Consider the following 25,670-nt stretch of genomic DNA (forward strand, 5'->3'; position numbering starts at 1 on the left):
GCACTGAACGTGTGAACCTGTTTTTGATTTTCCCCGCATACAATGCAGAAAGCTGTAAGCGAAAACTTTTAGATGTAATATTATTTTAAACAAGCTACATGGGAAAAAACATGTTTATGATACTAGTTAGAAACCTTGTTACAGATATTTGTGTTAATTGCTAAAAAATGTCCTATATTTGAATCTACATCCTATTGCTCAGCCGAATGAATGACAGATGCATCATGTGTATCCTTAAGCAACTACATAACAGACAGGATCAATAATAATCGAAGTGTAACCGACCGAAAACAATTATAATAAAGAAGGAAAGCAATTCAAACATTTGAAAAACAATTAAATTGAGTTACAAGCACATATTTTAGTTTGTTGTCCAGAATTGTATATATCTATCATTCTATCTATCTATCCATCTAAGTAAGAAACATTTAAAATAATTTCTCTGCAACTAGAAATTCTCCTGCCTAACAGTTAACCCTAATAATAACAACACTTTCTTACATAGAGAGGATGTTTTCAAAATGTCCAAGACATGTCTTCGCTTAAGTCCATAGTTTAAAATGCTCTACAAAGGGCATGTGTCCAAAGTGGTGAATATAATTGAGTCTAAATTGGGGATTAACCAACTGAATTGTTGCCTTTAATTGCCTTTAATGTCAAAAGATTTCACATAACTTTATTAGGTTGTTGAAAGCATAATATGACGTTTTACTAAAGAATATTAGGTTCAACTTAATATTATTGCTTTCAACTATCCTAATACAGTTATGTGAAATGTGTTGACATAATACATTTAAATGAAGTCAACGTTTCAGTGTGGGTGAGAAGAAGTCGAACAAATTCATGGCATTACATTAATACATTTGTAGATATTGCTAGTTTGTGTATCACACTCAATGCTCGGTCACCTCATAGGACATTGTCAATACGTTTGATAAGCTTCCTCAGCCTTTCTCTGGGACGAGGGCTTTTTCTTCTGTGGGTCACAAATTGTTCAAATGTTGAGAGGAAAAAACAACGGGTTGACATGCAGGAAGCCACTGTAAATTGTAGATGTGTTTACTGGCTCTTTTCACTTGTATCCCAATCCACTTCGACTCATGTGGCAAAAGAGGTACGGTGATGGACAGGCAAATAAACTGTAAACAAGGAAGATAAAGAAACAATTGTTTGACTACAATGCAAAAAACATGAAAAAGCTCAAAAGAAAACTAGGAAAGATTATACTGTACATTGTTCTGCGTATTACAGAACATAAGGCACTGTGCAAATAAGACACCTTAAAGCGCCTCTCTTCAATATTTTAATGTATTTTCACAATAGATGACATTATTATGTGCATGATAAGGTGTGTTTAAGTGACAAACACACAGATCATTATAAAGCGCTGTTTTGGTTCACTCCTACTGTTCCATCAACATTATTTAACAAGAATCTCTGATAAAGCAAACCTCTTGCCTAGCAAAAACTGTTAGACACTAGCTTTTGAACATAGCTGAGCATTAAGCAACCATAGAGACATGAATGCTAACTGTTTGCTAGCATGTCCGCCAAAGCAACAGTGATGGATGGCTGAGGGGATATCAGTCATTAACCACAAACAAGAAAACTGAAACATACACATTAAATGTAAATGTCAACACATTTCACATAACTGTATTAGGTTAGTTGAAAACAATAATATACGTTGAACCTCGTATTTTTATTTAAACTTAATATTATTGCTTTCAAGTAATACAGTCATGTGAAATCTGTTGACATAATACATTTAATTAAAGTCAATGTTTCAGTTTTTCAGTGTAGCTTGCTTAAAATGTATATCTCATACACACAGAGTATTAAGCAGCTTCTAGTCAGTAATGCACACAGCTTACTGTTTCTCACATGGCAGTCATTGTTCTTACTGAGGAACACTGAGTACTGTACCTGTATGATAAACAGGGTGACAACACCTGCGCCCGTGCTGACATAGTTACTGGCAAACCAGTCCCTCAGTTTCACAAGACAACCCTGAAAGACAAAAGAGTCCAAACAAAGTCAATTGGCGTAGTGTTTACAGCAACATACTGCCTACAGTTACACCAAGAAAAGAAGTACAGCAACAGATTCTCTCCATGAATCTACTTTAGAGTAGGTGCAAGCATTTTGGAAAAACAAACCCAGAGAGTAGGCCTATCGAGTGGTGAAGGAATAAGTCCTAAAGCTCAGAAATGAGTTATGAAATGACTCCATGCGGTGCACCCGTCTCAAAGTCAATGTTTTTTTGAACGTGTTTTTAAGTTAGATTCTTGCAATAAGATCTGTGGTTAGCACAAGTTGAAGAAATTCTCATGTTTGTTTTAAGTCAAAACGTCAGTAAATACCTTACTCATGAATGCCTGAAGCTTCTATGTGTTATACAAAACAAGTGACTAAAAGAATACTAAACGTTAGCGGCTTTTAGCTTAACGGTGCACCGTGATGTAGTTGTAGCCTAACGTTGGCTTTTTACTTCTGTCAATTGCTTTATTGCTTTAAAAATCATAAAAAGTGTTAATATGTGGAGCAGAACAAAAAGCGTGATCTCATTTTCTGCAATAATTCAAAATCCCATTGCTTTTTGTAAAGGGACTTCTTACAATGCTTATTCCTAATAAAAAGATGTCATCACTGCAACATGGTATTGTGTTTCTATCTTGAGCTGTGATAAAGAGAGAATACAGCTCATGTGATGTACAGCGACAGTACCTCTGGCCAGTTGGGAGGGTTGAGGGTGTTACAGGGGTCCGCGGTACAACAAGATATTGGAATTTGGCCCTTCCAGTCTGCTTCACCATGAACTCCACAGCACCTAAACTGTACAAAAAACCTCACTTCAATAGAATGAACTTTTATTTCAGTTGAGCAGTGGCGAAAGGAAAGCTAATACTCAAATCAACACAAAGACATTGAACATATCATATAAGGTGCAGCAGTCCCTTACTTGTTATATCTTCCCTTTTTCCATTCATTTTAGCTGAATGTCACAATTCATATTTTCACGGTAGCTTATTTAAAGGTCCCATGTCATGGCCATTTCCACTGATCATAATTCCATTGTTGAGGTCTACTAGAATAGATTTATATTGTGCAATTTTCCAAACTCACATTGGTTTTCAACAGCATCTCTGTAAACTACGTGTATTCACTGAATTTCACTCTCTGCCTTTAACGGCTCGTTGTAGCTCCAATAGCTCCAGCCCCCACCCTCCCTGTGAGCACAGTGTGCTCTGATTGGTCGGGACGTTGTGAATCGCGCTGAGCTCCGTGGAGGTGTTGTTTCCTTGTTTAGCGATACACAGCGAAACACAGCCTAACTCATCCTGAGCACACACAAAGTCACAGCCGAAGTAAAAACAATCAGTGTGGCTTGATATTGAGTAAGAAAAAGGTTGATAAACGCTGTGAGAATGGGTCTGCAGTGAGAATGGGTCTGCAGAGAGAATGGGTCTGCAGAGAGAATGGGTCTGCAGTGAGAATGGGTCTGCAGAGAGAATGGGTCTGCAGAGAGAATGGGTCTGCAGAGAGAATGGGTCTGCAGTGAGAATGGGTCTGCAGAGAGAATGGGTCTGCAGAGAGAATGGGTCTGCAGAGAGAATGGGTCTGCAGAGAGAATGGGTCTGCAGAGAGAATGGGTCTGCAGAGAGAATGGGTCTGCAGTGAGAATGGGTCTGCAGAGAGAATGGGTCTGCAGAGAGAATGGGTCTGCAGAGAGAATTTTGCGGCGATCCGAACTGTCTGTTATCAGCCTGCAGCCAGGGAGGAGAAATCAGCAGAGCTGCCTGCACTGAAGTCCGTGGATTGGTCAATTTGGACCAATCAGCGGGGGCTTAACGTAACGGCTCCCGCGGACGTAACGTAACGGCTTCCATTTCGTTCCGGGTACGGTTGACATCATGCGTACCCGGAAGAATCAAATGGACAGTGACGTATCTCCAACGAGGCGTTTTTGTGTTAGAGTTTTACTCGCTACATGGTGTACTTTTGAGGGTTTTACTCTGCAGACCGTTTCATGCATAAAAACCTTCATAACACACAAGGGGACGGGTAATAACCCGAAAAGCATGACATGGGACCTTTAAGGTAATCCAGATCACAATTTGTGCATGTGCAGGGAGTATGGAGTAGATACTTATTATACATTCAGAGAAGCTTGTTGCATTTCCTTTTGGGCCCATCAGAGTGTGACGATGCCCTTTTGTTAGAGTTAGATAAAAGTAGGTCCTGATCCTTTTCCACCTAATGCAGATTCAGCCAGAGCTCTGGTCCTTAGACCCCTTTGAGACTATTTGCTGTCTTTGCTCCACTGAATGAGGGGTTACTTACTTTGAGCTTACTGAACCTATTTGGAATCAATATTAAAAGAGCACCTCTCAGAATCAGAAATCCTTTATTAGTCCCACAGCGGGAATGTACATTGCACTCCTCTAGGTGAGCTGCAGATCTTATTGCTGCACTTAGGCTTCAACATGTTCTTTTTTTGTTGTATTCAATGAAACGCTCTTTATCGTTTGTCCTTCATCAGAGCATTGTATCAATGTGAAGTCATATGTGAGAATTGCTTATCCAACTAAATATTGATGAACGTGGTTGGGAACTGGCTCTCGGTCAGCTGATTTCCTGGTCCTGATATTTTGAAACCGAATAAATGACAGTTATTAGGGGTTATCGCCTCAGAGATGCAGGTCAGAAGGGGCCTGCTACTGTACATACTAACAGGTTTTTATCAACTATATACACAATTGAGCACCAGAAGAAGTAATAGAGGAAGATGACACTGACCTCTAGTGATTGGAAATATTATACAGTGTGATGGAGGAATCACCTGATACAAAATACTCCATAGAAGATTACGTTTAGCTGCAAATAACTATTTGTTGTATAATTTATATTTACTGAGTGAGTGGGGGTTTAAATAACCTACATTTGGTATTTCAACATGTTACAAGTCAAATTTATTTCAAAAAATGTTATTGTTAGTTGATTAAATGTTAATAACTTGTAGTTGTATTGTCTACTAAACCTAGAAAAGTTGTAATTGTGTGCCTAAATCCAAAGTTGCTGTTTTTATTTTCCAAAACGTTCTGAATCAGATGTTGTTTGTGTTCACAACGTTGCGTTTCATTCACTTGGATAATACAATAGGATAGATAGCAGGCCCATCTGGTCCAGGCCCATTTTAATAGCTGATACCATCAGAACTGGGTGCTGAAGGCTAGGCTAACAGCACTGCAACAAGACCACAGGACGGTTACAAAGACAAACAGCAATGGACTTCATTTGATAAAAGAGACTGGCGTATCATTTACCAAGTGCTGAACGGCATCAAAGTCCTTTTTGATGTCCGGTTGTTTTCTGAGCTGGACTGTCTGTAGATGTCCAAGCTCCGCATCAGGTCTTCTTCAAAGTAAGTGTCAATCTGCACAACAGACAGGCAGGTTAAATTATCTTCAATGTACTGCTGCCTACTGGACCATAAAGACAATGGCATCTAGTTTCATTAAAAGGCCCCCTCTCATTTCAGCTTCATATCAGTATTAGTGTCTCTACTTTAAAGAGTCCTCCTGCTGATGTTCAGTGTATATCAGTATGTAGTGTCTCTACTTTAAAGAGTCCTCTCCTGCTGATGTTCAGGTGTATATCAGTATGTAGTGTCTCTACTGGGACATCTCCATGCTTTAATGTTCAAAAAGCTCTTTATTGTTCTCATACTGCCTGTGCTGCAGCCCCTCTTTTCACCCTCTGTCTGAAACCAGAGCCCAGTCTGCTCTGATTGGTTAGCTGGCCGGCTCTGTTGTGATTGGTCAACCACTTAGTTATGCTTCGCCCATCACGTACAATGTTGGAGCGCTAGCTAATAGATGCATGAGTGTTGCATAGTGATGTCACTATGTTAACAAAGGAGTCGTTTCAGGCAGGTGGATGGGGGGGAGACAAACTCCCTCTGGAGGGAACACAGGGATTTTAACCATATGCATGCAGAAAAGCTATATAACACACGACTAGAGGAAAGGGAAACCCTACAAAGTAGGATAGGGCCTCTTTAAAGTAAGTGGGAGACCAGCAGTGGTCCTTGCAAGATGGAAAACAACTTTTTGGAAAAGTACAGTTTTAAAAAATCAGACATCAAACTCTATGAAGTAAAAATGTTCCAAATGACTCGAGGCGTCAGTCAGATCAAACCACTTGTGATTATGTTGGATATAAACACTGTATGCTGTTGTATGACGGTTCCTACCTTGCGGCTGTACACCAGGAACACACAGGCCATGGCCAGCTCCACAGCATCAGGACGAACAGCAGGACGAAAAACTGGAGTAGTGTAAATCACATTTAACATGGTTTATCCTATAAGATTTAGTTTGCAATATGCATATAAAAGCAAATGTGTTAGAATGAAACCGTCAATACGATAAAGTCTAAAAATAAAAATGTTTTACTATAAATTGTTATGCTGAAATGTGCGTGATAGATGAACTCAGAAGATTTCTAAACAAACATCAATTGATTATTATGAAATGGCAAGAGGGCTGGGAAAAGGACTTATCTTATCTTTCACACAGTTTGTATCTGTATATATTCCCTGTGAGGGCGACTAGAAACAAGAAAAAGATTGTCAAAAAAAGTGAAGAGCTGTGATTGTGTAAATCAGGCCTGCTCACACTGATGAGCATGCAGCGGTTCTCTTTCATGCCTCCTAACATTCCAGGTAACACACACAGGTCACGATGGTGCCGGTGACCACCAGCGTGTTGGCGGGGTAGATGGGCCAGAAGGAGGTGATGAGGGAGGCGAACTTGGAGTGAATCATCTGGAACTCCCCGAACGCCACCACAAACGCAACCGCACAGCTGCAACACACAGACACAACACCCTTCTTTTGTTGGTATGATTGTACATTGTGAATTAAATTACACTCAGAGAAATAACAGAACTTCCATATCTTAATTCATGGTATTTAAAACGTAAAGTGTTAGCCTACAGAACAGTACAGCTTAAAAAGATGAAACTAAATCTGATCCTTTAAAACAAACACTATCCTACTGTATGCTCTTTTTAGTTTACTAACATTACTACAACTTTTTAATATATAAATGTTAAGGAATAGAGTGACCATATTTTGTATCCTAATTACACAATCTTGTTAGATGGAATTGTTACTCCCAAAGCTGGGTGTGAACTGCCAACCGACTGCTAGCTGATTTTCTTTTCTTTGGATTTGTCAGTTTTTGGGGCGTGTTGCAATGAGGTAGTCTGTGAGAAACCTAACGTGATTCCTTCTGGTTTTATCAGGTACATTATTCTGATATGCAGTGGTGGAAGAATTACTCAGATGTGTTACCAAAGTAAAAGTAGCAATAATTCACAAGTTTGTTACAAGTAAAAGTCCTGCATTCAAAGTACAAAATGATCTGCAATGATTGTACTTTTACTTTTACTCAAGTAGCCTACTCCTTGTGAGTAATGGCCTATCTCAGAATCGTATGCCGTACTGGTTTACTATTATGTTTATCCATGTGTTTTTATCGGAACTGGTAAACGAAGAGCTAATTTGAATAACTTGATATACTGAGAGTTTACTTAAAGGTTGGGTAGGTAATTTTGGAGAAACCAGCTCGAGTGCGCTAGAATTTGAAAATACACAGCCGGAAAAAATCTGCCTCTTCCTTCAGACTTCCTCACAGAGCCCCTCCTCCAACACACACGACATGACCAATGAGGGCACGAGATAAGTGTGTGCACAGATGGAAGGATGACAGGCAGGTAGGCCGTCCAGTTACTTTAGCCGGCTCAGATGATTGGTCGTGCTTTTTACAGAACTACGGCTTCCACAGATGACATTTTTTTATGGATTTTTAGTCAAAGCACTTAAAACATTCATTGCTATCGGGATGTTAAGAGCATTCCATGGAATATAACAAGTGTATCTCGAGCCGGTTTCTCAAACTTACAAATCCCACCTTTAAAGGTGGGATTTGTAATTTATTTCAGAAACACTTTTTGTTATATTCCATGGAATGCTCTTAACATCCCGATAGCAATGAATATCTGAAGTGCTTTGACAAAAAATCCATAAAAAAATGTCATCTGTGGAAGCCGTAGTAATGTAAAAAGCATGACCAATCATCTGAGCCGGCCCGGCTAAAGTAACTGGATGGCCTACCTGCCTGTCAGCCTTCCATCTGTGCACAAACTTATCTCGTGCCCTCATTGGTCATGTGCGCGTTCGTGTGTTGGAGGAGGGGCTCTGTAAGGAAGTCTGAAGGAAGAGGCAGATTTTTTTCGGCTAGGTAGTTTCAAATTCTAGCGCACTCGAGCTGGTTTCTCCAAAATTACATAGCCTACCCCACCTTTAATCATTGATTTTTATTTAGAATGTATAAGTAAAAGCTGTCAAAAAATGTGGTGGAGTAAAAAGTACATTATTGGTTTATAAAATTAGAAGTACTTTACTAAACTGGTAAAGTACAAGTACCTCAAAATTGGACTCAAGTACATTACTTGAGTAAATGTACTTTGTTACTATCCACCACTGCTAATGTGTTGTTTCATGTTGATGCACTGTCAAGGCCGGATTAACCATATGGGCAACCTGGGCAAGTGCCCAGGGGCCCTTGAGCAAAGAGGGCCCTCAGTGACAAGATACAAATATATATATTTTTTTTTTTCTCCCGGGCACAACCTCACTCATCATACATTGTTTTAAATGACATTCACTCTTCGCCATAATTAACACAGCTCTCTATAGGATCAAATTACTGTAGGTCTCTGTACTGTAGGTCTCACTATGTATGCGCTCAACTTTATTACTACGGCAGTGTATAGCCAAATCACAGCAACCACACAATTTCACTACATATTTTACTTTTGTAACTCTCAATGTTTGTGACTAATAGAACTCCTTGTACAGTATACTTGCTGCTCGACTAAGGTTGTGATTGATATTACCCAGGTCTTCTTGAGCCATACACTGTCTTGAGATCTTATCCATTGTATCTTTGTCTTGTGATTTTTGACTGAAAGGGCAAAAGGCTAGACCTACTTTGGTTGAACTGTGTGGCTGCATCCCTGCTTTTGACAAATAGGTGTGCGATTTGACATGCCAGATTGAATGAAAATTCTAAATATTGGTCATGTTGGTAGGATTGGGTAGGCGTGGTGTTACTTGTTGGTACGTGGGTTGGGGGGGGCATGAGTGCTCAGTGCCCAGGGGCCCCTGGAGGTACTAATCCGGCCTTGTGCACTGTAAGTGTGAGCATCTGTAACATTATTCAGCCCTCTATCGACCTGCTGTAGGACTTTTGATGCGGAAGTCGGCGGTAGTTGGCAGTACACCGTCACTCAGTGTTGAAGTCACCCTTAGTAGGTCAGCTCATGTTTTATATTCGTTCTCATACAACCTGAGGAGCCAGGTGTCAGCAAGACTTCCTAAAGTGTCCTAAAGGTCTTCAGCTTCATCACATGTTCTACCACAAAAAAATAAAAGGCCCACACCAAAAATGTGGGCCTGGGCTGAGCTTCAGTCCTGGTTAAAGCTGCAGTGTGGATGGGACGTTAAGCACCTACCCAGCACAGGAAGTTGAGACTTAGCACCAAAGACTTCAAGCAGTTTACCACGAGCGATTCATCCTTCCTGATAATCCTCTCTGTAAGAAATGCAAAAGTTTTGAAAAAATACAAGTTAGACTTAGATTTTGGATCAGTCGGTCAGATATCCTGCAAACCCCGAGCAGGAGTACAAGTGAGGCAGCGGCATGATGGCCGGGTGTTTACAGGACACCTCTGTTTGATATGGCAACACTGAGCCATGAGGCACAATGGCCCATGTGACCTATTCGAGCTCCAGTTAATCATTATTATCTGCTCTTATCTCCTATTTGTTACAAGTTTGCCCTGAATGTGTGAGAATGTGGTCAGTACTTAATACTGATACGACACTGCACTAAACTCTTCTATACAACTCCCACACTGACATGTTGTTCAGAAAAAGCTTGTTCTCTTAAATATGTCTTCTTTTTGTCACAGTAGTTTGTATATGAAAGCTGAGCTACCAGTATAGCGTAAATACCTTCACTACTGGATATCATTTACATCAAGTGTATGTTCTTTGCTTCAAATAAAGGTGTTTTTGTACAAACACATATTACTTAAAACAGTTACATAGTGTTATACCTAATATTACAAGTGATTCAATATCCGAGGGCTTACCTTAACTACACTGTGTCCAGCAGTGTTCCAGGGACAGATGCAGGGAGCAGTATTTTGGTGTTGTTCCTAACATTCCCAGTGTTAACTGACGACAAACAGGTATGAAGAGGAAGAGGGAAAAGAAGGAGGAGGAAAGACAACTGAGGCTTCTGTCTACCAACTGGCAGCAAGAAATATCTTCATGATCAACAGTGAAGAGGAGGGAGGGGCGTCCACACAACCATAACAGTGAAGAGCAGCCGCGGAGAGAGAAGTCAGGTTTTCATTAGTGTGGCTTTATAAGCGCATTGAGTAAGAGTTCTTACACAACTATGTAGACTTATACACAAATATTATCTTAATCTAAAGAGAACCTGCTGCCCTCTGTCTGTTTTTCTTTATTGAATATAAGAGCCATACAAGATTATGCTTTTTGTGGTTTCTCCTGTAGTGTGTTATATAGGTTTTAGTGCATGTAAATGGTCTGCAAAAAAAGACTAATGTCACAGCAGGATTTGGAAAAACTTGTCCATGCTTTTATCTTCAGTAGACTCGACTACTGCAATGGTGTCTTCACAGGTCTCACTAAAACATCTATTAGAAAGCTGCAGCTGATTCAGAACGCTGCTGCTCGAGTCCTCACTAACACTAAGAAAGTGGATCACATCACTCCAGTTCTGAAGTCTTTACACTGGCTTCCTGTGTGTCAAAGAATAGATTTCAAAATACTGCTGCTGGTTTATAAAGCACTGAATGGTTTAGGCCCAAAATACATTTCTGACCTCCTGCTAAATTATGAACCATCCAGAACTCTCAGGTCTTCAGGGACTGGTCAGCTTTCTGTCCCCAGAGTCAGAACTAAACATGGTAAAGCAGCGTTCAGTTATTATGCTCCAAATATCTGGAACAAACTCCCAGAAACCTGCAGGTCCGCTGCAACTCTGACTACTTTTAAATCCAGGCTGAAGACTTTTCTTTTTGTCGCTGCTTTTAATTGATATATTCATATCTTAGACTGCACTGTAACTTTTATCCATGTATTTTATACCTGTGTTATTCACATTTTCTGTTTATTTTATTATCTTTGCTTTTTAATGACGTTTTTTAAATGTCATTTTATAACGTGTTTCCGCTGAACAATTATTTAATGCTCCTAATGTCATTTATTTTTGTAAACCACTTTGAAATGCCTTGTGGTGCTATATAAATAAAATGGCCTTGCCTTGCAAATCCTAAAATCTCTGCGTTTCATCATTCTATCCCACACACTTGTGAATTGACTCCAGGTGGAACTAAAGCCGGATTTAAGAGTTGATTAGATTTCACATCATTCATCCACATCTGTAATGTAACTAAAGGTAATAAATACATTTAGTGGAGAAGAAGTACAAAGTAAGTTTAGTAAAAGTCCCTCAAAATGTTACCTTACAGCACTTGAGTTGATCTACATAGTTACTTTATGCCAGCTAACCAATCAGAGCAGACTGGGCTCTGGTTTCAGACAGAGGGTGAAAAGAGGTGCTGCAGCACAGGCAGTATGAGAAGAACAAAGAGCTTTTTGAACATTAAAGCACGGAGACATGTCCCCAGTAGAGACACTTAATACTAATAGGAACCTGAACATTAGCATATGTCCTATTTAAAAAAAACAAAAAAAAACATGAATAAAGTATTGATTCAAACAGTTGGAGAGAGAAAGGAAAACAAACAAGTCTCAATAAAAACCTTTACTGAAAAATGAAGAGCTCTTGAATCACAGTTTCTTCTCACATGGGTTTATATCGGAAGCAGAATTGTATTGAGATTATTTATCAAATTATCCATTTCAAGGTTGTTTGACACCATTTAGACTGGTGAATGGGATCAGTTAGACAAACTGAAGAACAAAAAGCACCTAGTTAGACATCAGAGGAAAAAATAAGTAAACCATTAACCCTTTGAGAGTGACGACATTATTAAAACCTGTCTGCAAAACTTAAAGAAGCAGGTTTGTTGGTGCAGTTCTAACCAAGCCTGACAATAAAAAATGTATCTGCAAGAATATATAAGATTGAAGAGTTAAATACAAATATCCTGCCAAAATGTGAATGTTGGGAGCTGAACGCTTTTTGGGGCAATGGCCAAACAATAAAAACTGATTACATTTGAATAAATTGAGTGCTGGTGCTCTGTTTTAAGCTACTTGTTCTTCTACACGGATTAACACACAGATCATATTCGACAGTAGTTAGACATTAAATGGGCGTTGTGCAGTTTTCAGTGCAGTAGTCAATGAAGCTAAAGAATTCAACAGGAAGTAAGACTGGAACAGAGAGTGAGAGCTAGGCACTTCCTGTTTCAATAGCAGTCCTTTGCAAACATCTAACAAAATATGTTATCTTAAATACATGGGAGCTTTGAGTCCAGCTAGAGGAAGTGCTGAATGATCCACAGGGTTGTTGGTCTGTAGTCAGATTAAAGCAGCCCCGAGTGGCAGTGAGAGGTCACTACGCGACTGCAGAAACTCCTGTCAGAGGATGTGAACTACACACAGCGTCTGGGATTTTGAGGTTCACGTTTGTCTCTTCCTGTAGGCAACATCAGAAACTCATAGGATTATTTTAAATCTACAGCATCTCGGTCAGTGCTTGAGATGAGCATATTTCAACACAAAGCAGCTTTGTCTCATCAATCTTCCATAACACACAAACATTTCACAGCTGGCTCACATGTTCGCGGCACTTTATGTTCTCGTGGCTCTTGGCCTCAGACCCAACAGTTCATCAGATTCTATGGTTCAGTAAAGCTATGGCAGTCTGGGCATTGTTTTTAGTGGTTGTTGATTAAGAAACAGACCCTCGCTATCTGATCAATAGAAGCGCTTGCGTCGGTTTTTCCTTCCAGCGGCCGTAAACAACGAGCCCTACGACTGCCAGCACCCCCAGGCCCAGGATGGAGAAGAGGACGGTGAAGAAGAACTGGACTCCGCTCATGCTTTCCTCCTGGATCTCCACTGTAGAGAAACGGCACCAAAAAAAGCCGTTAGAAATGACACAGGTGTTCAATTTACCTTTGTAGTTCTCTCCCATTAAAGGGGGTACCTATAGAACACCTGGTCCTTGTCCTTAATGGTGGGTTTAAGGTCCGGACAATGACATTTAGTTATCCTACTGCACTGAACAAAATGAAACGTTGAATTTAATTAAATGTATTATGTCAACACATTTCACATAACTATCAGGTAAGATGAAAGCAATAATATTAAGTTAAAGTGTGTTGGCATCATGCTGAGAAAGAAACTGAATACCTAAAGTTCAGCAGATTCTGAACAGCAAGTCTTCTAGAAACACGGTTACCAAATAGTGGTGCAGGAATGGCATGTACAGCATGTTTTGCTGTTATGCCACATTTATTGTTGACATGTATGTTTAGTGTTTCTTTTCTTTTTGTTCTGTTATAACGCCTTGTGCAGAATGCTTTGGCAATGCTATGTGTAATATGTGGTCATGCCAATAAAGCCCCTCTGTATTGTGTTATATTGAAAGAGTTAGAGTGAGCATTCTACTGTGTTTGGTTTCAGTTGTCTAATGTTCACGTTTTGTTCGATGCAGAAGAATGTGTCAGTAAATTCCTCACTAGTGAATGTCAGAAGCTTTTATGCGTCATATAGAAGGGAGGTTGGTAACAAGTGTGTAAATGGGACTCAGGCATGAAAACGGGTCAGGGGTGAAAAAGGTGAGAAGGATATTATCCCTCTAGGGGGGTCCGGGGGCATGCTCCCCCGGAAGAACATTTTGAATATTCCATATTTTAAAGCATCAATCTGATGCATTTTGAGATGCATTTTTTTGCCAACCTGGGGAGAGCTGGAGAAACTTAACTTCAGCCATGAGTCAAAATATTATGACCTCCTTACTAAGTATTATCAGGGATGCAAACTCATCAGGTATGGAAAAGGTGACAAGGACCCGAGCCCCCCGACCCCACGGAATATCGGCTTTAAAATGAGGAATAACAGGATGTTAGCAGTCAAAACAACTAAAGCAGCCGTTAATAATAACAGAAACGCTAAAGAGTCACATCTAATACAAATATATAAAAGCATTTATTTTAATTGTGTAGCAGTCAGTTTATCATTTTGGCAGCACTGTTGAGCATTTTGAAAATATATTGTCATGCCTCTGTGCAAGGCTTAGTCTTTCTATCTTTATGGCATCTGGTGTAAAGTAACTAAGTTCATAAACTCAAGTACTACTTGGGTACAATTTTGAGATACTTGTACTTTATTTAAGTATTTCAATGTTTTGCTACTTTGTTCTTCTTCTCCTCTACAGTTCAGAGGTAAATGGTGTACTTTGACTCCACTACATGTATTAATACCTTTAGTTACTTTACAGATGGGATGAATGATGTGAAATCTAATCAAGTGTTGAATCAGACTTTAGTTCCACCTGGAGTAAATCCACAAGCTACCCTGCAGTATACAAAGTCATTCAAACTAGCTGCACCTTTACCAGCTTTGAGAACACTTTCATGATCAATCATTATAAAACATATCATATATATTATTCTGAAATGGGCCAATCTGCACAACGACTACTTTCACTGTCGCTACTTTCACTATATTTTGATGAGAATACTTTTCTACTTTTACTTAAGGAACATTTTGAATGCAGTACTTTTACTAACAGATTATTCCTACACTCTGGTACTTCTACTTTTACTCAAGAACAAGACCTGAGTACTTCTACTTTTACTCAAGAACAAGATCTGAGTACTTCTACTTTTACTCAAGTACAAGATCTGAGTATTTCTGCTTTTACTCAAGTACAAGATCTGAGTACTTCTACTTTTACTCAAGTACAAGATCTGAGTACTTCTACTTTTACTCAAGTACAGATCTGAGTATTTCTGCTTTTACTACAAGTACAAGATCTGAGTACTTCTACTTTTACTCTAGTACAAGATCTATACTTATACCACCTCCGTTTATAGCCTATGAAAAACTATTAGAAAACGAAGGCTAAAGCTAACGTTAGCAGATAGTGACAATGTATGCTAGCTAGCTAGCTCAACAATAATATTGCGACAGAAAAACTTTTCACGCTCTGCGCTCCGACAGGGAGCTCTGCTCTGAACACCTGAACGGCCTGTTCTAACAGCTGTTCACCAGCGGTCCAGTCTGTGCCACAGTGACTCCGGACCGCACAGTTAATATTAACGAACGCACCCGTAGGTAATGTGGCTGCTGAAGCTAGACCATCATCGCGGAGCAGCAGAGCCGACAGGCAGGAAGACTCGAGCACACAGCTCGCGCTGCATTATAATATATAAAAAAGACCACCATGCGTGTCATGATGGCACATAACAGCTCGCGGCCGCAGATTACTCCGGGTCCCAGACCCCCCCCATACCCCAAAAATATTTTATTGCAGATCTACATGAATCACACAAACGACCTATGTTGGATTCAAAACGGCGAATTTCGCCGAAAGGTGAGTGATTTTCATGCCCTGGGGACTGCTAGATGACATCTTGCCGAACATTTAGCAGTGGTGACGTGAAGTCATGCGATAGGGATGAAGTTCCTTTAGAGATTCGATCTTCTTGCAATTGTAATTACGCTTAGAAAATCATAGTATCACTATCTTCAAAGTATCATACATTTGTAAGATGTTATTTTCTCCAGTTATCCCAAATCGAATGGAAAGACCCCCGTGCTTTTTGTCGAGGGAGCCACTGTGATGCCAACTTACAGGTCGGCCGACACATCCCCACTGAGCCACTCCATCACAGGGATTTAATGGGTTTTTAAATCAAGTTTAAGGTCCACTGATTTTACAACTGAATTTCAGTGTAGTCGCGAAGGGAGATCAGTTTTATAATGTCTTTGCTGGTTCCAGAAGAATCTTTCTGAAGTCCAAGAACATCCTGATGATCTTGAACTTGATTTTTTTGCCAATCTAAAATGTTAGTGGATTATAATTTAGTAAATGATGCTTTCATTGTTTAAGGAAACAAAAGAGTAATTACTCGACACCATAAACACATGTCTATAAGTACAGTATCCCTGTTTGTACTTTGTAACCTAGCTATGATAATATTATTCTATAATAAGTCTAAAGGTTTCTCTGAAAGCCTAATTAAAAAGCCTACCAAATTGCAACATGGGTCATTTCTGGACTCATTCAAGGGTTTAAAGGCCATTTTAGCCTCTGCTGCTTTAATATTGATTATCACACCAAAAAAAAGGAAGTTGAGAGACCACAAATGAAAGTCATCAGCTACTTATATGATGGAATAAGTTGCTACAGTATGGAATCTAGGTGCACCAACCTGTGAACTGGTCCATGTCGTCCACTCTGGGGACAGTCACGTCCTCTTCTTCCTGCTCCTCTTCAAGACTCCTCTCTATTGTCAGCTGGTACAACTTCATGGAGATGATGTCATGGTTATCTAGAGCAACACGCACAACATTAACCAGTAAATAAACAGGTTCGCAGTGTGAGAGCATCCTTCAGATGATTCCTGAGAGTTCTTACCGGACAGGTCTCCGGTGGCAGAGGAGGCTCCGAAGAAGTATCCAGGAGGAAGTCTGAGTCCTGTGACGTCCGCACAGTCTTTCCATTCCTGCTTACCATCTACGTCCACCATGAGCTGGAGGGGAGAAGGCTCATAATGAATTAACCTATGCTAGTAGTTATCTATATATACACTATATGTGCACTGAAAAACTCAAACTTTAATTAAATGTATTATGTGAACAGATTACACATAACTGTTTAGGTTAGTTGAAAGCAATAATATTAAGCTGAACCAAATATTGTTTATTTAAACTTAATATTATGGCTTTCAACTAACCACATTTTTTATTAAAAGACAATGTTTCAGTTTTCTCAGTGTGAGAAATGTAGAAAAAAACCATCTGTTTACAGTATGCAGCGTGTCCCTCTCTCCCCTGCTTTGACCTGTCATCTCTCTATAGGCACTAATCAGCTGTGAATCCAGGTGTTCCCTTGGGAACAAAGGGAGAGGGAATTGTTTGTTAGCTTTTGTTTGCTAGGAGCCAGAGGAGAAATAGCCTAGCAGTGTGCTGGAGGGAACTGTGTAAGACCCCATTTACACGCAAACTAAACAAACTAACCAAATACGATATCCAAAAAGTCTTCCGTTCACATGAGACCGCTCAGGAGCGCTGGAGACGCTGTAGTACATATGCCGGGCCTGTAAGTGGCACTGTACTTCCGCCACAAAATACACCAAAAGCAGGGAAGAAGACCCCCGAGCATGGTTGCCATGGTTGCCCTTCTGTTTATGCCCCGCGGTGGATTTAGCAACATGTAGTTCTCCATGTCCACTTGTTGCTGATGGTTGTGGTAGAGAAATAGGAATGATCGTAGAGGGCGTACACACGGAGCCGTTTGACCCCCCAGAGCGTTCCGGTTGCAGATCTATCCACATTGGGACCCGTTATCGTTTGCGGGGTACGTTTCCGCGTTTCCGTTACGGCCTCGTGTGAACAAACGGGATAAACGAATCGTAAAAGTAGCGGATACAACCGTTTGCGTTCTCATGTAAACAGCACATAAATGTGGGTAGATTTGCAGTGTTTAGCTAAGTGTTGGTAATACCTCAGGGGTTAAGAATTGATTTCTTAACTTTTCGGCAGCCGGTGAGTAACTTGGATATTTTCCGATAAAAAAATATTACCATAAACTCACAGCTATTTCGCAGCCCGGCAGTAACACCTCCGGGGCCAGGTACCGGTCTGCGGCCCGGGGTTGGGAACCCCTGATTTAGAGGACACATTCATTTTATCAGCCCCTCCCTTGGCCTGGTTTAGAAAATCCCAGTAGCTCCTGAAACCTTTTAGTGGTAACTAGGTTAAAAATATAAGCCGATTGTTACTTCACATTTTTAATATATGTCTTAACCTCTAAAGCAGGGGTAGGCAAGTAAGTTTGGCCGTGGGCCAATTTTTTGCTGAGCCGCAAGATGGCGGGCCAGAACATAATCAAAGCCTAATTCAAGGAATTGATTTTGGTAAGAGGGCGCAGCGCCCCTGTTCCCCGGTTCAGAAAAAACTCTGATATCGCTGATAAGCCTCCCCATCAACACTCTGATGCGCAGTCAGATCCGCTGATTGGTTCACTGATGATATAGGTGCCCAATCCAGAGCCTGTGGCTAGACCCGCCCAAAGGGAGGCTCGTCCTCTCTAGCCCCATTTCAGTCCCAAAGCCAGGGCTATTATCTGTATTTTAACAGACTTATCTTTTAAATTGAGGTGTATTTATTGTTCTCTTCAAAGTTTATTTTTCTCTGAAACTGTAGGGAGGATGGTCCTCCCTTTCCTCAATGGACGAGCCTCCACTGAGTAGAGTAACTAGCAGTGTTATTTAACATACTTTTATTCTGATAAGTATTGTCAAGTTCTCTGGGTTTTTGGCATTTATTTGAGTGTTTGCCCACATTTGAGAGGCTTGAGGGACAACTGGAATCCTTTTTCCTTTTCTTTATTTCAACTTTTCAAGGACACATTAGGATTCTTTCAGGTTGAAAACCTTAAAAAAATTAAATTACAGCAGTTTTGCTTTGCAATTTAATATATTATAGCCTATATTAATCAATAACCAAGTATTTTACTCAAACTCAATGTATTTAATAGTTAAATAAGTACTTTAATTGACCTGGTTCCCCCCAACCACACATTTGCCATATGTGACCCGCTCTATCGAAATCAGTCGAAAGTCGCAACGGCTCATTTCAAAATAAACGTGGATTTGCGTAAAAAAATTGTTTTTCGGGGATCGGGTGTTTTGTTTGATTTTAAATAAACAAAGTCTTGGCTTTCAGAATATGAAACTTTTATTTCCAAAATCACACGATAAATACATGTTTGAAGCTTGTAAAGGGAAGATGACAGCTCTCCCTCGCCACTCTGCTCTTCCACAGCGCCGCTTCCCCTCCCTCCGCTTACATTATGAATGTAAGCGGATATGTCAGGACAGAATTTATTTTACCGGACAAATTTGAAACTTACCGGTCATGTTTCAATAATAATAATAAGAGTTATGTAGCAGAGTTTCCGTTAGCAGGTAATCACCGGACTAGGTCCGGATATGCTGATGTTTAAAACTCAGTTAATGGAGCTCATTTTTATATCGCTTCAGTTTATAATCGTTACAGATCAAAAAGTTCAGATTCATTTTTCAATAAATGATTCCACAAACAACATAATTATTACATTCAAACAAACTACTTGTAGTAGATAACGTACATTATTCAAAAGTTTACAATAACTTTGAATAATAACACGGGAGAAACGGATCCTCTCTTTTCCTCTCTCCCTCCCTCTCTCCTGACAGCCCGTCAGTTTCTCATGCAGCTAAACAGAGGCGGGGCTTCAGGTGATTATGCAGCAGCTGATCTGATCTCTCTCTCTGGTCCGGTTATACTTCACTCGCGTTTATGTCCATATCGATCAGATCCAGCTCTCCTGATCGGGCTTTATAGAGAGCACCGATCAAACTATTAAGAGTGAATATCGGCCGATAATGACCGGCGGCCGATCGATCGGCGGCTAACGGAAACCCTGATGTGCGACTGTCGGTCCTATGTTGTAAAAAAAAAATCAAAATAATATTTTATTTTTGATTCTCAAAATTACGGGCCAAATATTATTGCTGGCGGGCCAACAATGGCCCGCGGGCCGCCTGTTGCCGACCCATGCTCTAGAGATTCAACTGTTAACATCACAATCCAGACACAATGCCTATCATTAAATAAACAGCAGTGAAACCATGACCTTTCTAAGATTTATAATGGATGGGCAGATTTAGATTTGTGAACCTGTGTGAACATCCTAACTGGTTTACATGAAAACCATGACGCTTTTGTACACAGCAACATAGAAGACACATTCGTCAAGAAAACACCCAAATGTAATAATGGATTCACTTAAAAGACCATCCTTGGGATAGAAAACCTATCCACAATATTAGTGGTGTGTTTTTATTCTACACGACTATGTATGTATGAATACAAATGTCTACCAATTCAACACGTGAAGATAATCCCACCTCACTTTGTGGCTTTCATACCTTGAGTCGGTTTTTTGAGTATCTGACGAGGAGAAACGTGTCGTAGATTGCATTGCGCACCATAGCCGTGCATCCTCCCAGCTCAGTGTGCCGTCCGTCAGAATCGTGGTCATATGACAGAGTCCCGTTCCCCAGCATCAATGACACGTAGGGGAAAGACTTCTGAGAGGGAGACAAGGGTTTAGACTCCACACAGACACCTGCTGCACAGCACACTGTTATTTCTGTTGCAGCAGACACCAGCCGGCCCTGATCAATCAAAACTAGGTACGTTTCTTAGCCATTACCGGTGTTTAAAACAACAATTTAGCCGATGCCGCTTCCCATAGGCCATCACCATTTACACTGGGGACATGTCCCCTCCACTTTTAGAAATGGACAATTTTGTCCCTTCCACTTTGCATTAGGATCATTTGTTAAAAACGATCAATAAAAGGGTGTGCACAAAGAATTGTACACTTTGAGAATCTGAAAAAAGTGTCCCCACCCCATTCTTACAAAGTTACGCTCAATGCCGCTACCAGTGTTTTTTTGTTGGTTATTGTTAGTCTTTTGTGCAAGGGAAACGGATACATCTTAATCATACAAATGATGAACTGCCTTTCAACTCCAGAACCTGGCGCTAACTTCAAATGAGCACAAATTCCTGAATAATAACTTCTACAAAAGCCTCTTTATAGAAATATACAAAAAGCTTTGAGTTTATGCATGAATAAGGACATGGAGAAAAATAAATGAAAAGAGATTGCACGCAAGTGTTGTTTACAGCAACACATGCAAGTCAGATACAATTATTATTTCTCCCTGCAGCAACAGTGAGGCCACTTAAAACACTGCGGCATTGTTCCAAAGATCTCTCAGCGGTGCATTTGATTTACCAATCCTGACAAAAACACCGAGAGGAAGTCCTGCAGCAGTAGTGCCACTGAAGAGGCGCACTGTGAGTGGCTTCAAAGGTACGCTAGATCGCCACCGTCAGTGTTCTAATCTTTCAAAATGATGCGGACGTCAGATTTTCAATAACACGACCTCTTGAACAGAACTAAATGAAATGGCCCAGCTAGACAGTGCTATAGGCGCATATCCCCCAATGTGACGATGAGGGGGAAAGGGCTGAAGTTTGAACATATGTATGTGACAAACAACATAGGATGGTGAACTGGCGAAGATTTAGGAATAAACAGATGGCTGAAATGAGTTCAACGCCGTGTCCTCAGCACATTGGAGAGGGTTGCAGAAAGAGATGCTTTCACTCAACAAAAAATACCAACAGGACAATAACTCAGGCATTTTACAAAAGCTTCTAACTGTCACTCACATCATGGGTCTTGTCAGCATTGGGGTAAGTGTCCAAAAGTATTCCAAGTCCAACAAACTGATCCATGTTGCCAAACACAGGACCTGCAAAGTGACGGTGCACAGGTTATTTGAGTTGTTTGTTAGAGGCCTATGAAGAAGGCTTATGCACTCATACAGACAGGATTGATATTATCTGGGAACTTGCCATCTTTTGGCTTTGCACCAGGAAAATACCGTATTCTTCTTTTAGAACCACCTCAGCAACTTAGGCAATAGTTACATTTGGAGTTAAAACACTGCAGACCTCTGATTGGTCAGAGAGAACTTTTGAAAAGCAAACTACTACCGCTCACATATGCTTGACCGAATACCTTTTTAAATGGCAGTTGCCAAATGTACGCCATACTGTCACGGCTTTCAAAATGCTGAGAAAAAATAATCAAGGGAATGTTTTAGATTTAATAAAAGCAACAAGCTTAATAAAAACATGTAGGAAAGTTTGAAATCTCATCAGGAAAGCATGCACCTATGAGAGGGGAAACTCATTTCAAAAAACGAGTGTTAAAACGGGGGTCCATCCCGTTTGTTTTCACATTACATGAAATCATTTCCAGCATGTTCACGTCTGGCCTTGATCCAGTCCACCTACCGTTCTGCATGCGATCTTTGGTTAACCAGATAGCCATGCCATCCCCATTCAAATTCTTCTTTCCAACGCCGTGGATTTTGAATTGCACCTTAAGCTCCCAGTCCCGCTCGAAAAACGGCTGGAAAGAGACAGCAATGAAGACAAGCAAGTTATTATTTTACCACATTTGTCAACGGAATTGAGAAACAAGCTTAACCCTTATGGTTTTGAACATTTTTATCTTACTATCATACCAAGGTGATGGTGAGTGGTTATGTTAACAAGACCATTTCAGAGTTACTGTGTTAAAGTGAGGCAGATGGTGAGAGGTTAGGGTGTGGGATGTCTGTTAATTACGTTTATTGCAGTGGACTTACAATTCGACTCCACACTGCTCCCTGTCTGCTCTGCAGGTCCGGGGTCAGCCTCACATGATCAGGTGTAACCATAGCAGTGCCCATGAGATCCCACTGGGACGAACTAGAGAGACCCAAGCCTGCAAAACAGTAGCATTGATATCCCCTGTGAGCTCCATCTGTCCCTTTCAAACTAGAGTCAATGAACAACGCAGCAGAACAGAAATCACTCTAAATGCTGTGTATTCTATTCAATTGTACTTGAACGGGAAAATACACATCAGCTAAACACTAACTCCAGATCTCTAAACATCATGTTATCATAGTCAATTCGGAATATAGCAATATTAGTGCTAAACTGGGTTAAGTGTAAACTCAATTGTATACATGCCATCTGAAACGGCCATTGTTTTTGGTTAATGGCAGCTGTGTAAAGTAACTAAGTACATTTACTCAAATACTGTACTTATGTACAATTGAGGGACTTATACTTTACTATTTCAATTGTTTGCTACTTTGTACTTTTACTCCACTACAATTCAGAGATAAATCATGTACTTTTACTTCACCACATTGATTTAGTACCTTTAGTTACTTCACAGATCTGGATGAATGATATGAAATATAATCTAGTGTTGAATCAGACTTTAGTTCCACCTGGAGTAAATGCACAAGCTACCCTGCAGTATACAAAGTCATTCAAACTAGCTGCACCTTTACCAGCTTTGAGAACACTTTCATGATCAATCATTATAAAACATATCATATATATTATTCTGAAACGGACCAATCTGCATAATGACTACTTTTACTTTTGGTAAGTATATTTTTATGCCAATACTTTTGTACCTTTACTTGAGTAATAATTGATTGCAGGACTCTAACTTGTAACAGAGTATTCCTACACTGTAGTTTAACATTTACTCAAGTAAAATATCTGAGTAGTTCACCCACATCTGATGTTTTTTTATGGTAGATTTGGCATATATGACACAAAGGAAATATGTCATGCTTCGCTGGGTTAGGTGTGACTGAGCTCTATACATGCTAACTGAAACAGCTATTGTTTCGGGTTAATAGTCACGTTAGTTAGCTCTAATGGTCCTTATTGAGCCTCTAGCTAAGATTAATAATAACCAGCGGATTAACGGCAGCGTTCTTCTGAGTTAATGATTACACTCAGCAGCTTATACAGCCATGTGGCTAGGTTGAGATACATGCTAATTCACGCTACTAACATTAGCTCAGTTTAGCTTAGTATCACTTGTTAGCTAATTATCCTTGTGTAATTGAGTCACTGTAAACTTACCACGGTACGGTTTTGCAAGAGAGTATTCCCGCTTCAAAAAGTCTTCTATAAATTCCTGGTCTTCAGCCAACGACGGGCTCATTAATAGACAGACGGTAAGAAACAGACATGTTGTTTTACGGATGTTTTTTAAATGAAACATTGGACATAAAAAAAAGAAACTCCTCAATAGACCCAGATTTGACTCGGTGACAGTGGCGACCATCTTTACACTCCCACTTCAAACTACTCTCGGTCACGTGACTTTCCTAACATCCTACTTCCGGTTTTTACTTTCCAAAATAAAAGCTCTTTGACCAATTTGATTAAATGAATATATAGCCAGCAGAGCCATATAATAGAAGAGTTACGACAACGGAAGTCCAAAACGGTTATCGTCACGTGGTTCATGTAGGGCAGGGGTCTTCAACTAAAATTCAACGAGGTCCAGTTAGATAAAATCTCCCCATGCAAAGGTCCGGAACATCAAAATGTCTAACTTGCTTTATGAATTAGTGTGATATATATTGAAGTAGCTGTAGCTTTATCAACGTCTGCATGTAATCAACAACTGACTGCCAATCAAATAAAGAAAGTACAATTCAAAAACAACAATATTTATTGCCAATTAACATTACTTAAATACTGTGGATATGTGTAATGTTCCTCTCGGGCTGCATTTACAAATAAAATAGAGACAATAAATAAAATAGCTTTTGAAAATATGTGCATCTTAAAAGTGCTTAATTTTAGATAAATAAAATAAAGTGTAGCAGCAGCTTGAGTTTGCTGCTACACTTCTTTGTAGTTTTTCTTTGTTAACCGTTTCACATCATGACTTGACAGTTTCAGACGATTATAGAACAATATCAGTCTTTACACATCATAACAATTGAACAGTTTTAAAGTTTCTCTTTCTTTCCCTCTTATATTGCAGTCCCTCACTCACTTTTTTAAAATTCAGTGCGAGAATTGAGCTGGAGCTTGTCCTGCCAGGAGTTTAGATCTGGGCTGAAATGGAGTCAGGGCCATTCTCACACACATGCAGGTGCTCATTGGTTACAGTGATGCAAACACAGGTATGGTGAAAAAAGAGAGAACTATTCGAAGCAGAAAAAAACAGCGTAATACCATCTGACAAAGGCCTGTGCTATAATGCTTCAATGAACTGCTATTCTTTATAATATACTCAGATCAATAGGAGACAGAGATGTTAAGTTATACATCAAGGGTTTTTATTATTATTTAGAGCAGGGGTGGGGAAACTTTTTCCTTTCAATTTTTACAACATCCTCCGAGGGCCGTACAAATTATTGAACTCAACCTCTGCTTAAAAAAACTAAAATCACAGCCCATTCATTTGGCCTTTCTTTCATGCTGTGCAAAGAAAAAGCAACCAATCCAGATATCTCACCATGACTCGCGCATGCATGCATGTGCACGGTTGTGGCATGACCACCAAAACATAAAGATATGGACACAAGATGTGTGCAAATGTATTTAGTATCCTATCCATGTGAACATGATTTAAGTGGGGGGGGACCTAACCTCGCATGATCCCCCGGGAAAATTTTAAATATTGAAGTTAAAAGCATCAATCTGGTGCACTTTGAGAGCAACATTAAGAGATCTATTTGGATATTTTACAAATCACTCCCCTTTTAAACTCTATTCTTGTTATTTTTAACAACTTTTTTGTTACTGTCATATAGTATTTTATACCTGTTTTTCATTTAGTCTCAGTAATAACTATAATGATCATATCAAGGTGTGCCTTAACCTCACTGAGCTGAGGTTATTTGAGCCTCTCAGG

At 39.9% G+C, this 25,670-nt stretch overlaps 1 protein-coding gene and 1 pseudogene across 1 annotated transcript; both read right to left on the reverse strand.

Annotated features, from left to right (window-relative positions):
* Nucleotides 1–66: 66 nt before the first annotated feature.
* On the reverse strand, nucleotides 67–10,106 carry LOC117535036 (annotated as a pseudogene).
* A 1,812-nt stretch (nucleotides 10,107–11,918) lies between these two features.
* On the reverse strand, nucleotides 11,919–24,142 carry LOC117535046 (VIP36-like protein). Its single transcript, XM_034199361.1, is given in 9 exon segments — nucleotides 11,919–13,078; nucleotides 13,080–13,198; nucleotides 16,522–16,641; nucleotides 16,728–16,842; nucleotides 20,287–20,448; nucleotides 21,605–21,687; nucleotides 22,235–22,352; nucleotides 22,591–22,709; nucleotides 23,879–24,142. Coding segments are annotated over 9 exon segments (1,065 nt in total). The 5' UTR covers nucleotides 24,084–24,142; the 3' UTR covers nucleotides 11,919–13,054.
* Between the last annotated feature and the right edge of the window lie 1,528 nt (nucleotides 24,143–25,670).

Source organism: Gymnodraco acuticeps, unplaced genomic scaffold, assembly GCF_902827175.1.
Source record: "Gymnodraco acuticeps unplaced genomic scaffold, fGymAcu1.1, whole genome shotgun sequence".
NCBI lineage: Eukaryota > Metazoa > Chordata > Actinopteri > Perciformes > Bathydraconidae > Gymnodraco > Gymnodraco acuticeps.